Below are 13,683 nucleotides of genomic sequence, written 5' to 3' on the forward strand. Positions count from 1 at the left end.
AGAGTTTAATTCTTTCACAGTCTTGAGCAAATAACTGCATCCCTACTTCTTCCATTGAAAAACACTGGCCTTTACCCCTCACCCAGTTGATCTGAAAATCATCTAGGACAGTGATGGCGAACCTGTAGAGCTCGGCGTGTCAGCATTTTAAAAAACGCTAACTTATAACTCTGGTGCCCTGTCACATATAGATATTTTTTGATATTTGCAACTACAGTAAAACAAAGTCTTATATTTTTTTATATTTATTTTATATATTTAAATGCCATTTAACAAAGACAATCAACCAAAAAAATGAGTTCACATGTCACCTTTGACACACGTTGTCATAGGTTCGCCATCACTGCCTTAGTTCAACCGCTGGGGAAGCCAACATCACAGACTGAGGAGGGAAAAGGTCTTCAGGAAGATGCCACAGCCGGCCACAGAGCAAAGCAGGGGTTCCACCCTCAACTTAAGGGGAAGTCAGTCAAATTTATTACCTTTTTAAAAAACAAATTTTTAAATTGATTTTTAGAGAGACAGGAAGGGAAAGGAAGAGAGAGAAACATTGATGTTAGAGGGAAACCTCAATCAGCTGTCTCCTGCATACCCCCTCCTGGGGACCAGCCCACAATCCAGGCATCTGCCCTGACCAGGAGGTGAACCGTCAACCCTTCAGTGCACAGGATGACGCACTACCAACTGAGCCACACAGGCCAGGAGAGAGAGAGAGAGAGAGACGGACGCATCAATGTAAGACAGAAACACTGGCTGCCTCCCGTACGGACCCTGACTGGGGACTGAACCCACAACCTGGGCATGTGACCTGCCTGAGAAATGAACCGGTGGCCTTCGGGGGCATGGAATGACACTCAACCAACTGAGCCACACTGGCCAGGGCATCTAATCTTTTTTTAAAGGGTGTTGTTTATATTAGAAAATATATTCCAAGTTTCAGACAACCAATCCACTTACCATTTTCAAGTAATAACTCCATTTCTGAGAGGGGGCTGCCCACCTAATAACTTGGGAATCAAATAATATTCTGCTTTGTTCCTTTTTAAATCATGATCTCATCTGAGTAGCAATCATAAAAAGTACCTATAAATTAATGACATCTATAAAAAAGTAAAAATAAATAAAAGTAAAACTATACCAAAACAAAACAAAAAAATGAAAAACACAGAACAACGAGGGAAGAGCAAGATTCCCTAAGGACAGACAGCTTGCTTTCCGCATCACATCATTCCAAAAAGATAAATCCCAACTGGGGAAGGAGGGGCAGCCACACCTCGGTTAGTCATCTGTGGCATCTGGGCCCGCGGGGAAGGACCTGTGCTGGGGCTTGCAGGGCGAGGGGGCGGGCAGACGGGGCGGGCAGCGGCTCCTCTGGCTGCAGGACCAGCCCATGCAGAAGCGGGTGGGGCTTTTGGGAATCTGAGCTCCAGCTGACCTGGAGCAAGTGCGGTCAAGAAGGCCCTGCTGGCTGCGAGGGAGCCAAGGGGGGTCAGAGGGAGAATAATGGCCATTCGTCCCCTCTGCACGTGACAGCGTCCAGCAATGACGAGGCGTCTGCCAGCAGTGCTCAGCTTAAGATGTCGCCAGGCTTCTTTGGGAGATGGCAAGACAAAGGACCTCGCCTGGATTTCTTCAGCCTGAACAACAAAAGAATGATTCCCACAGCGGCCCCACTGGCTCTGTCCTGTGGGCTGCTCAGCTCAGGTCACCACCCAGACACCCCGGCAGAGCCCAGCCTGGGTGGGTATGTTCTCCCAGCACGGAAGTGTCATGGCACCCACTTATGCAAGGGCAACCCTGGCCTTGTTACAGGTGAGTCTAAAGAAGGCCATTCGCTTGGGTGAGAGAAAGGAAATGCCAAAGGCTAAGCAGGCTTGGCAATAGCCTCTAAAGTTCAAAGGCCACCTGGCAACTTCCAGCGAGAAGTTCAGATCGGATGGCTCCCAATCCAGCAAGGTCCAGGGCCATTTCCCTTTCCGGGCCTGGGTGAGTCACCCTGCAAGTTTTTAATAACCAGCACTGAAACTCCAGGAGGCAGATATCATTATGTCCATTTTACAGATGAGTAAGAAACCGAAGCAAAGTGCCACGAAGCAGTCAAGGACCTCGCCAAAATCCAGACCCGTGTCTGTCGGACTCCCAAGCCCGGGGATACCACCTTCCGACTTCTCACCTCCTCCCGCTGGGCCAGGAGGCTGCAAAGAATAACAGTTTCTACGAAGCCCTTAGTGCCGTGATGGCGAACCTTTTGAGCTCGGCGTGTCAGCATTTTGAAAAACCCTAACTTAACTCTGGTGCCCTGTCACATATAGAAATTTTTTGATATTTGCAACTACAGTAAAACAAAGTCTTATATTTTTTTATATTTATTTTATATATTTAAATGCCATTTAACAAAGACAAAAATCAACAAAAAAATGAGTTTGCGTGTGAAAAGGTCTCAGGAAGATGCCACAGCCGGCCACAGAGCAAAGCAGGGGTTCCACCCTCAACTTAAGGGGAAGTCAGTCAAATTTATTACCTTTTTAAAAAACAAATTTTTAAATTGATTTTTAGAGAGACAGGAAGGGAAAGGAAGAGAGAGAAACATTGATGTTAGAGGGAAACCTCAATCAGCTGTCTCCTGCATACCCCCTCCTGGGGACCAGCCCACAATCCAGGCATCTGCCCTGACCAGGAGGTGAACCGTCAACCCTTCAGTGCACAGGATGACGCACTACCAACTGAGCCACACAGGCCAGGACCAAATTTATTACCTTTTCACTCTAAGGACCAGGCGAAACAGCTCAAGATTCAATGATGCCCCAATGAGTAACGTCTGAGTTGACCTGAATGGAAGGGCTGGCCCACAAGACTTATTCGTATAAACAGTCACCCTTGTCCTAAGCTTCGAGACTTCCTGGGGGTGTACAGAAAAAATGCTGCCCAACCCTAACTTCTAAGCCCTTCTCCCTCACCGGGAGAACCATCATGGGGACTTCCAATGAGAACTCAAGTTTTAAAGGAGTTATTTCTTCTGACCCATGTCAAGAGCAGGGCACGCTTCCTGTCTGAGAATCTCATTGGAAAGACACTGGCCGCACAGCATTCTGGTCAGTAACAGTCACCACAGCGTGCTCACAGCTTGCTACTCTAGTGTGTAATTCTGGACTGTATCCAAGCTGGCTGAAAACAGGAGGAAAGAAGTGGATGTGGGGGACTGTGTTGCTAATGATTGGTAACAGTATTAGAACAAAAATTGGTAGATTGCAACTTAATCTTTTAAATACTTCCCCCTATGGAAGTGTTTAAAAAATTAAAGTAATTTTTTCTTGGCAGTTTTATTGAGATATACCTCACATATCACACAACTCTTAAGTGTTTAGTTTTCAATTGTTCATTCTTGTCATTATGTTACAATTACCCAGACTGTAGCCACACTGAAGAGGTTTAAAATACAAATGGAAACAACACTGGTTAGAAAATATACACTTGCTATACGGGCATCAGAAGGATGAGAGAACACATGGCTGCACTGCTAGAATGTGGAATTAGGAGATTTCTTTCTTTTGTAAAACAGTCAATCTCGCTGTAAGAATCATTTGACAATAAAATATGCGCGATATAAAAACAACCTGGGAGGTGAGGGTGATCGACTGGGACATCTGTCACCCCGCCGATCGCTGGGGTTGACTCGGCTGCTCTGGCTGGCTAGGCGGGGGTCCCCTCCCTCCCTCACCGCTCCCTGTGCGCCTCCCGAAGCTGCACGCTCGGGCGAAGAGGACCTTCCCCGACAGAGGAGAGGACTATTCTTCCGCCAAAGGTACTTAAAAAACCAAACCAAACCCGAGAGGATAACGACCAGGAAAAGGGCCATATAACCCTCCCAAGTCAAAGCCCCTGAGGAAAAGTCCAAGTGTGAGTTCGGACAGACCTTTGCTGTCACATCCCGGACAACAGCTCTCAGTAAAACAGCCCATGACTGAGGGCCCCCCACGCAGAGGCACACAGCCATTTCCAAAGGCTGGAAAGGGACTCGGCGTCCATGCCACGTGCCCCCCAAAGCGTCCCTCTGGCTGAACAGAACCCTGAGCTGGTGTTCAAAGCCTCAGCGTCTCCCTTTCTGCTTTCGGGGTCCTGCAATTCAGCAAAAGCGCACGCAGCCCACACTGCTCAGTGACCCCGCAGAAGCTGGCACGTGTCGGCAGCCTCTTTCCTGACACCGTCAACAAGAGGTAAGATTTCACCTGACATGTCGCAACTGCTGGCAGGCTCCTGAAAGCTCTTCTGAAAATCAGTACATCAACAGCAAACTCCTGGGAGACAAGCTCCTCGGGCAGTTTTCAGGTTCCAGATCTTTGGTTCTGATACTTTAAAAGACCAGCAATAATGCTGGGTCAGTTCTGCCCAATGCAAATCCTTCATCTAGACTCCGAGTCCACTAATAACATGGTAACCGACACACAGGACCTTAGGAGAAACTCAGGTATGTACGGCTGCTGAGGCAGAGGCCCATCCCCTGGCTGGCCAGGCCTGCAGGGCAGGGTACAAACTCTACAAGCTCCGCCACTACAGAAATCTAAAACAAACTACCAATACAGTTCCCAAACTGCCCACCAAGGCACCCCAGGGTGCCGCAGCAAACTCACAAAAGTGCAGTGACATTTAACAATGTCAAGGGAAACAGAGCATACTCAGCATCTGTCAGATTCTGCACAAGTGTGTGTATTATTTTTTTCAAGCGGCTCCTGAGTTGCGTGGACAGTAATGCCGACTGTTGGAGCCAATTACCGGAACAGAATTGTTAGGGGTTTTTTGGCCTAGGAATTCTGTGCAAAATCCCCAAGGGTGCCGGGAACCGAGAAGTGTGGCAACTTCTGACCCGCAGGATGAGGGTGGGAGATTAGGTTCACTTTGGTCGAAAGGCTAAGCAATGCTAACAACTGAGTTTTACTAGTTTCCTAAATCTGATAACGCGTGGCCCCATTGTCTCAAACCCAAAGCAGATACCTGAGGCCAGACTGTCCAAAGCACGTTCACACACACCTTTCCGTGCTGCTGTCATGGTCACCTGGCCAAGGGGGACCAGAGCCCTAGCTTCACAGCTGCAGGGGGGCCACACCCACACTTGACCCAGGCCTTCCGACCCCAAGTTCACGAGACTGGCTCCAAGTTCTGAACTCTACATTTCTGTATGACTTTTGGGCTCAAAGAACTTCTTAAATGTTTTCTTTTAACTGGGATTTACACGCCTTTTAGAAAATGCTGGAACAATTGTTCTCCCACCATGTGCCACCTCCTTGACCCGAGACAGTTTTGTTTTGACAGATGTTAGCTCCTTGGGCCAGGAGATTCTTTCCCTGGGTCGCAGCCCGGACACAGCACCGCGGGGAGCCGCGAACCTGCCCCACACAGCGAGGCCGGCCTCCCAGGTAGCTGGACAGGCCGCCCCAGCTCTCCTGAGCCAGGCCATTGATGCCCGGTTTGTTTTCAAAGGAAGGGTGTGTCAGGGGCAGGGAGTGAGTGGAAATACCTTCATCCACAGGAATTGTGCGCAGGGGAGAAAAATAAACAAGGGAAAATGTTCCAGGGCAACCGAGGTAAAGCCCGGACAAAGGAGTGTGAAAAGGGAAGCTGGTGTGCCAAGGGCAAACAGATGCAGGAAACACTTAAGCCAGCAGGCACCCTGCCCCTGAAGTGAGGAGCTGGACCAGGCTTCCTTGTCTTGTCTGACTTTTCCTGGGACAGCAGCGCCACCTGCTGTTCAGTAATCAGAACATCCGAGTCGGCTGCTTACTGAAGAGGTAAGACCAGAACATTAAAGTGAGGGAAGACACATGACAGCCCGAGGTGCCCAAGCATTCTGCTTCCGCGGAACACTCGGCCACCTCCTCCAGCCTCCATTTCTCTAGTCCACGGCCAACTCAGGAAGCCCAGAGCCACCCCAGCATCCGACACCCCAGGCCGATGGATCAGGACCAAAGGCTCCCCAGGGGTGGTCTGGAGTTGTCATTTCTTACTCAAACCCCCAAATATGGCACTTTGCACTCATTGGTAACCCCAAACACCAGAGTGGGATGAAGTTAGGGAACACTCAACTTTGCTCGTCCACAAAGCCCAAGTCTTTCCCCAGGAAATCCTCCGGGGGTGTCGTCCAACCCCAGCCCACACATTTCTTTTAGGACACAGTGGACAAGTGGTTTCTTCAACCCTGTCTGAAAGAGGTCCAGGAACAGGGAGCTCACTACCTCCAGAAGCAGCTCGACCCACTTCTGGCCAGAGCTAACAGCCAGCTCACCGTCAGATGACAGCGAACGTCTGCCGTGTAATTCTAGGCCTCCCTCCCCTTACCGGGCCTCCAAACAGCAGGCAGTACCAGCTCTTCCCGTCTCCCCCTCCCAGCTCCTTCACTTCTCCTCACATGATGTGGTTTTAGTCCCCTCACCTGGAAGCTTTCTCTCCTCTGAGTGTACTCCAGTTTAAAGGCGGAATTCAATATTCCAAAAAACGCCTCAACGACACGAGTGACCACCTGGGGAGGGAGCAGAGGAGCACTGGTCGTTGAACCTAACACTACTGAACACAGGCATGCCAGGCACTATGGAGCTAAGTATTTGTTTACATTTTACTTAGTTAAGTCTCATAAGACAAACGAGGCAGGTTTTATCATGATGCCCATTTTCCAGATGAGAAACACTGAGGTGAGGGGACTTCCCCAAGGACAGCTGGAATTCAAACCAGGTCTCTAACCCCAGGGCTTTAACTTCTCCCCACCACCTGGGCAGTTTCCTCTTCCTCTCGGGGGGGGGGGGGCCCTGCTGCCCCCCGGCAGCTCAAGGCCCCTAAGGATAAGAGCCGCTTTGTGGACACATGCAGAGCAATGACTGAGTTGTCACCGTTATTTAATGTCACCCACCCAAGACCTTTGTTTGTGAAGAACAGTGATTCTCAAAGTTGATCTGTGGACCCCTGGAGGTCTGCAAGGTCAAAATTATTTTCATAACATGAAGACATTTACCTGTTTCACCGTGTTGACATTTACAGGAGCAATGGTGGGTCAACGTGTTGGCCCTTTAGAACAAATCAAGGCAGCAGCACCAAATTCTAGCAGGAGTCATACTCTCAGTTAAAAAAAAAAAAAAAAGCCAATTTCACTTCTGAATGTCCTTGACGCTTGAGTACAGTTTTTGTTAGCATTTTGTATGATGGCGAGAGGTGTGCATAAACTTGGACATCGAGGAAAAAGCACCCATGTGGTTATCTGGATTCCAAGCTGACCTAGCGGCTTTCTTCACAGAACACCATTTTACCTGAAAGAATGACTGACAAGCTATGGTCACTCCGATGCGGGAGTTTGGCCGACATTTCCTCAAAAACAAAGCCTGTCACTTCAAAGAAAACTGAGAGTATTTATTGGCAATAACAACATTCCAGCTCTCCAGCAAACCTAGAATCTGGGGAAATGTGTACTCCCCGCTGTGAGCAAGCCAGCCTGTCTGCTGAGCTCAGTAATGTCCTGTCAAATACGATTCTGGGGGCCACTACAGAAGCAAACGTGTCAGCATCGAGGAGATCTGCGTAACTCAGTGAACCACTTTCCAAATCGCTAGTGTCCGATGGTACTGTGCCCGGGGAAAAGAGCCGTTCCAAGTGCAAGAGAGGCCGTGGTCTTAACGCAGCAGAGCACAAAAGTTCATCGCTAAGGCTTCACGTTCCACATGGCAACCAACTAACCTTTAGAAAATCATTGCTTGCTTGATCTCTGATAAAGCATCAGAGGAGAAAATACACAAGTACCCGAGTATCTATTAAAATACTTCTCTTTCAAATGACCTGTCTGTGTGAAGACAGTTCTTCAAAACCTCAACCTAAACATACTGCAACAGACTGAATGCAGCAGTTAGGAGACCTAGCTTTCTACTGAGCTAGATTTTAGACACCAAGGAAACTTGTAAAATGGTAAAGCGATGCCTCTCTTTGTACTAACTTTTTTTAAATTTCGGAAATAGTAATTTTCCATAAGAATTATTTATGTTAATATGTAATAGGTTTGCTATTTTAAAATAAATATTTAACATTTTCCTCGGTTTTAACTGCTCAGAAATTGTCAACAAAGCCAAAATGAAGAAAAGCTCTACGGGATCCTAATTTTTAATTGTGTAAAGGAGCCAAAATGTTCTGAGAGCTGCTACAGCAAAAAATCAAGAGCAGATCTTTAAAAGCCAAAGTAGCAAGGAGTGCCATCTAGTGGAAAAGACAAATGTGACATGAATCCATTTGTTAGCAAAATAAATGACATCCTATTGTTGGAAACTTCACATACTTAAGGCAGAAACATCTATAATAATAAAAGCATAATATGCTCATTAGAGTGGACAGCTGGACGACCTTCCGGACGAAGCTGGGGCTGCAAGGGCCAAGCCCCTTGCATGAATTTTGTGCATTGGGCCTCTAGTTTGGAAATAAAGGTTTAGCATACAAAAATATTGTTAAATATCAATTGAAATAAAGCTTAAATGTGCCAGAAAAGTTCCAGAACAGAGGAAGGGTTGAGAGGGGTTTGAGTGGAGGTCCCCTTGGGAAGAGCTGATGGCAGGCTGGAGAGGAAGTCAGGGCCGGGACTAAGGAAATTGGGCACAGAAGACTCCTGCCAGGGACTGTGCATAAAGAAACAATTCCTGCCCCAATTGGGGAGCCCAACGGCCCACACACCCCCAAAACTAAGACAGAAGCCAAATACTAATGCTACTGGTCACTTTCATTCTGCCAGCCCAAGGGAGCTGTACCTTCCTTCCAGGCCACAGCCTGCCCTCTTGCCAGTAGGCCTGGGCTCCTCCCCAGCACAGACAGGAGCCTGCATCTGCTGTCGCCAGGATGCATTTTTTCTCCTGCATGCTGATGCTAACACTTCTTGGTAAAGTGTTTTCTTCTCTGCATCATCCCCAGCCTTTCATGTGTTGATCTCAGGGCCTCCACACAGTCCTATCCAATCACACAAATCAGTTCAAATTTGGAACTGATGCTATATTTCCAAATATGCTACTTTAGATCCTAATTGGGTATAATTTTCCCAAATTCCACTAAGTCACCTTAAAGGCCTCAGCTGGGCTTTTGTTTTTTGTATTTGAGAGTTCATTTATTAAAGCCAGAGACAGGGAAGCAAGGAGGGGCTTAGGATAGAAGCAGCAACAGGAGAGCCCAGGCGGGGCTGCTCTGGGGAAAGGGGGCCTTGGAGACAGATTCAGGTTAGCCTGGGACAAGGTGACACTGCCCATTGTTCCCCTGGTTCCAAGTCTCGTGGGGACCTCAGAGCTTAGGAGATGCAGGCCTACGGGGAAAGAAAGGGATGGGCATGCTCTTGGAGGGGGACTGTGCCAGCCTCAGCTGGTTTAAAGCAGTTTTTAATCACAAAATTTGGTCCCTATTCCCCAGCCCCAGAGTGATGGAATCAGCCTTTCTCTTTGGGGGGGAGTTTGTCCCTAAAGAATGTTTCCCTGACAGGAACACTTGCACCGATGCTCAGCTCACAATAGGGCAAACCTACTCGACACAAGTCAGGGTTCTTCACCTTTATCACGATAGTCAAGGAGTGTGATGATTCCTCTCAGCTGCTACTTGGATGGAACTATAAGAAAAAACTGTGTTGTTTCGAGAGACCATTCTGTATGGTTTACCCTAGAGTGGAAGGGCACAAGCCTGGGAAACAAAGCATCCCCAACAGCAGGGAGAGGCCTCATTCTGTCTCACCCTCTCAGGCCCTTCTTCACGTCTAGACAACTGAAGAGAACCCAGAGTATACAAGGTGGCCCTTCATGCTTCCTGATTCTGGAAACATTCCCAAATCTAACCCCCTGCGGGAGCAGTGACCCACAAAGCACACCGGACGGAGCACAGGGCGGCTGTGCGCTCAGCCAGGCCTCCGGGCTCTCTAGTGGAGATCTGGCACTACCTACAAGGCCAGAGGTCCAGGCTGCTCCGGGACTTACTCCTTCCAGAGTGGCCTCCAGGTTTCTCCATGAAACTGTTTCATCCCAGAACATTTACACATGGTTGCAGTGTGTCAGTGGGACAGACCTTGACCAGACATATGAACTGAGCCACAATGTTAAAATGCCTTATTTGCATCCAGCCACCCACCACAGCCAACACCAAGTACCTTTGGGTCATCAGCCTCAGGTTTTTCAGTCTCTGAATCGTCATCTTCCTACAAGACAAAGAATTTAGAGGATTAAGCTTAAAGGAGCGGGCCTGAGGGTTCACATATGCACAACTAGGGGTTGCAGCAAACTCACTCAGCCTGGGTCATCCCACCAAGACCCCTCCCCTACCATATGACCCAGAACGGGAGGAGGAAGAACACCAGCGGCTCACAGTAGATACTCCAGCAGGACCACTGTCTACACGAATGAAAATGCCTGAGATGAAAAATCGCCAACAGAAGAGTGGAGGCAAGGCCACAAGATGCTTCAGAAAAGAATAGGGCCAGGTCCCACAGGATGAAGGCACGCTGTTTCCAATGAAACAGCCATCACTTAAAACCAGAAACACAAGCTGTTTCCTTGCTTTTCATATACACAAATAATCTGACTCAGACCTACCATGACGTCATTCACCACCAGAGTGCCGTGACCCCCACACACCTGTACCCGGGCAGTTCAACCCAGCAGTATTTGCACCAACATGAACACTAGGAAGGCAGGTGTCAAATGCCCAGGGTGAGTGACTCGGGAAAGGCATGACTAAAGAGCAGTGCCCAGCCTCTTCTGGGTCCCAGGTGAGTGTGCCCCGTTTCCAGCCAAGTTCCCCCAGAACTGCCTTTACTGTTCTATCCAGCCTTGTTCCTTATCCAAATGGCCTGCTCCACACAAAGCATCATTCTCCAAAGCATGCGCTGGCCTCACACAAGCAGGCCCACCATTCCACTGAATGCTAACGAAGGCCGCAGATAACGCCACTGCCCAGAGCACCCCAGTGCACGGAACCGTTAACTTACCACCAGGAAAAACTTAAGTGTCATTTGAAACTGTTTTCAATCGAGCTACATTTTAACCCCCACATTAAATAGCAGTCCAGATGTTAACATAATCATCACCTGAGAGACGTGAATAAACTATACTGATGGGTTTGAGATTTCACTGTCCTGTAAGGCATTTAAAACGAGCCAAAGGTTTTAAATGCAATCTCCTTAAAATGAATCCAATCAGGCCAAATATCAGAGATGTGGCGCAGCCAAAGACAATCACATTTTAGAAGGTCTATATTGGGATCTGATGAGAGGATTTTACTAAAATGTGAAATAAAGCTTAAATATGATAAAAATCCTAAGCAAAGCAAATGTGGAATAACACTTCAAAACACACTATGCAGATTTACACAACAGCCAGAATGTTTGCACGTAAGAAAAGTCAGGGAAAGAACATTAACTTGCAAAGCTTTTCTAACCAGTTTCAGTCCATTCTGAATTATTAGCATTGATGGTGGGGCTAAAGGCATGAAAATACCTCCCGAAAGAGCATAAAATATAAAGTACAGTTTTGCTTAATTTGGAAAGCATTTTTAATGGTAGCATTTAAATCTCAACAGGTAGCAAAGTCTTCAAACACCTGATAAAAGTACACTGCATGTTTCAATTAGAGCTGTTGTCAAATATCCACATTCAACTTAGTATGTTTTTGTGCTAAGCATCATCTGAATCCTTGTTTCTCCCCCCAAACTTTTAAATTCTGGATCGTGATGCTTATGTGATATTGTATCTAAAGTCTTTCTCGTTAAGACACAAGTTCTCTTTTGTGAACCACGCCTACTAAATTTCAGGCAAGACTGGTGATCAGGAACCGGGCACTGTAATAAAAAGTGCCAAGTAAAATGTCAAGAAAGAAGTTAAGAAGTAAATCATACACACACAATAATAATAATTTTCCTTCCTAGTCTTTTGAATAAATGGATAGATTTGAATGAGCCCCAACCAAGATTAAAAATAATACAGAGCTGACTGTAGATATAAATGACACACCAATTAGAATAACTATACTGTTGCAAATGGAATAAACGATCTAAACAGGGAAAACGAACATAAAACACCCACTGGTATCTGGGTCAAATAAAATAATTCACTATCTTTCCCCCCAAATATTAAATTCAAAGGTAAATACAAAATGGTCCAGGTGAAAACAAATTTGATTTCCAAACAGCACTGCCAATATCCAACCCAGTTTCCTTAATTAACACCAAACAGAGCGGAAGAAGAGGGGATGAAATTAGGTGTGAGATGGAACGCTGCTGGAACAGTGGGGAAAGTTTCTAACAAGTGGATGGTGCTATGAGAGGCTCTGGATTTGGGAACAGAGTTACTCACCGATTGTTTGCTGTTCTCCTCCTCCTCTTCCTCATAGCCATCTTCATCACCCCCGAGGCGAGAAAAATCGTCCTCTCCATACGCGTCAGATACCAATCCGCCTTTCTCCTCTTAAACAGAGGAAAAAACAAATAAAAATGAATAGATGGGGGAGATGCAAGAAAGCCTTGCAGTGGTTCTCAACCTTCTGGCCCTTTAAATACAGATCCTCATGTTGTGACCCAACCCTCAAATTATTTTCGTTGCTACTTCATAACTGTCATGTTGCTACTGTGATGAATCGTAATATAAATATCTGATACTGAGCGACTAGAATTCTATCTCAAGGTCAAAAAGGAGCCTAAGTCTCATGTTAAATGACCCCAGGCCCTAGATTCTGCTGTCTGAGCCTCCATTGACGTCTACCTTGGAACACAGGCTCCCGCACTCATCTTCTCATACAAGACAAGGACTCTGTCATCCTCCTTTCTGTGTGTCCTCCCCTAGGAACAGGACCTTGAACAGGGGGTACGCCAAGGGGTTCCCAATCGTACCCACTTGAGAAACAATCTTTTTCTACATTCAAGACAAAACAAAAAACACCCTCCTCCCCCCAAACAATACAAATTACTGGGAAACCACCAGAGACACCCCCCCCCCCGCCACTGGCAAAGACCACACAAAACAGAGAGTAGCTGATCTAGTCCAAGCCCCCTCACTTCCCGGATGAGGACACGAAGGCCCAGCTATATTGTAACTCACTGTCTCTATGCTCCCAAGTAAATCTGTGCCCACTTCCCAGCATCGCGATCCCCAACCTGAGACAGGGCACCAAAATCACGGAGGGGACTTAACAGCTCACGAAATAATGAATCACGAGGGGCCGCGGAAAGCTCACACGAGCCCAGATCCTACCCCACATCTACAGAATCGCGCGGCGAAGACCAGATAAATGTTTTAAAAGCTCCGAGATGCGTCTAAGGCACATTACTAGTTAAACGTTATAAAAGTAAAAAGAAACCCTCCACCTACGTTTTACTCGCCACTCTCCCATCCAACACGCTCGGAGAGAAGAGACAGTGTTTCAGCAGCCCTGGACCGTCTCCACCCTTTGTCCATCCCTCTGCCTAACGGGATGCCCGGCACGGAGATTTCCAACCAGTTTCAGCAGAATAATCGAACCGGCGGGAGGAGAGGACCCATTCTTACCACGGAGTGTTCGGATCGCGCTGTGGGGTTCGGGGGCCCGATACCTGTATGGCGCACAATGCCCACCGCTTTCCCTCCCGCCAGGACTGAGCAGCGTTCCGAGCGAACACCTGCTTCTCCCCTCCCCCCTCCCGCCTCCCCGCTCGGGCCTCACCAGCCGC

General features: G+C 47.6%; 1 protein-coding gene across 2 annotated transcripts in view; it reads right to left on the minus strand.

Annotated features, from left to right (window-relative positions):
* The window catches only part of SAP30BP (SAP30 binding protein), a 32,973-nt gene extending 19,591 nt beyond the window's left edge, over positions 1 to 13,382 (minus strand). Inside the window, exons 1-4 of one of the 2 annotated variants that reach the window (XM_015563275.1) lie at positions 13,346 to 13,382; positions 12,335 to 12,444; positions 10,136 to 10,183; positions 6,425 to 6,511 (exon numbers count right to left, since the gene is read on the minus strand). In XM_015563275.1, the coding sequence (XP_015418761.1) occupies positions 6,425 to 6,511; positions 10,136 to 10,183; positions 12,335 to 12,444; positions 13,346 to 13,367 (267 nt within the window). In that variant the 5' untranslated portion in view covers positions 13,368 to 13,382. The remainder of the gene's footprint in view (positions 1 to 6,424; positions 6,512 to 10,135; positions 10,184 to 12,334; positions 12,445 to 13,345) is intronic. The other variant, XM_015563276.1, reaches the window with a different exon arrangement.
* Between the last annotated feature and the right edge of the window lie 301 nt (positions 13,383 to 13,683).

This window comes from Myotis davidii, unplaced genomic scaffold, assembly GCF_000327345.1.
Source record: "Myotis davidii unplaced genomic scaffold, ASM32734v1 scaffold539, whole genome shotgun sequence".
NCBI classification, from domain to species: Eukaryota; Metazoa; Chordata; class Mammalia; order Chiroptera; family Vespertilionidae; genus Myotis; species Myotis davidii.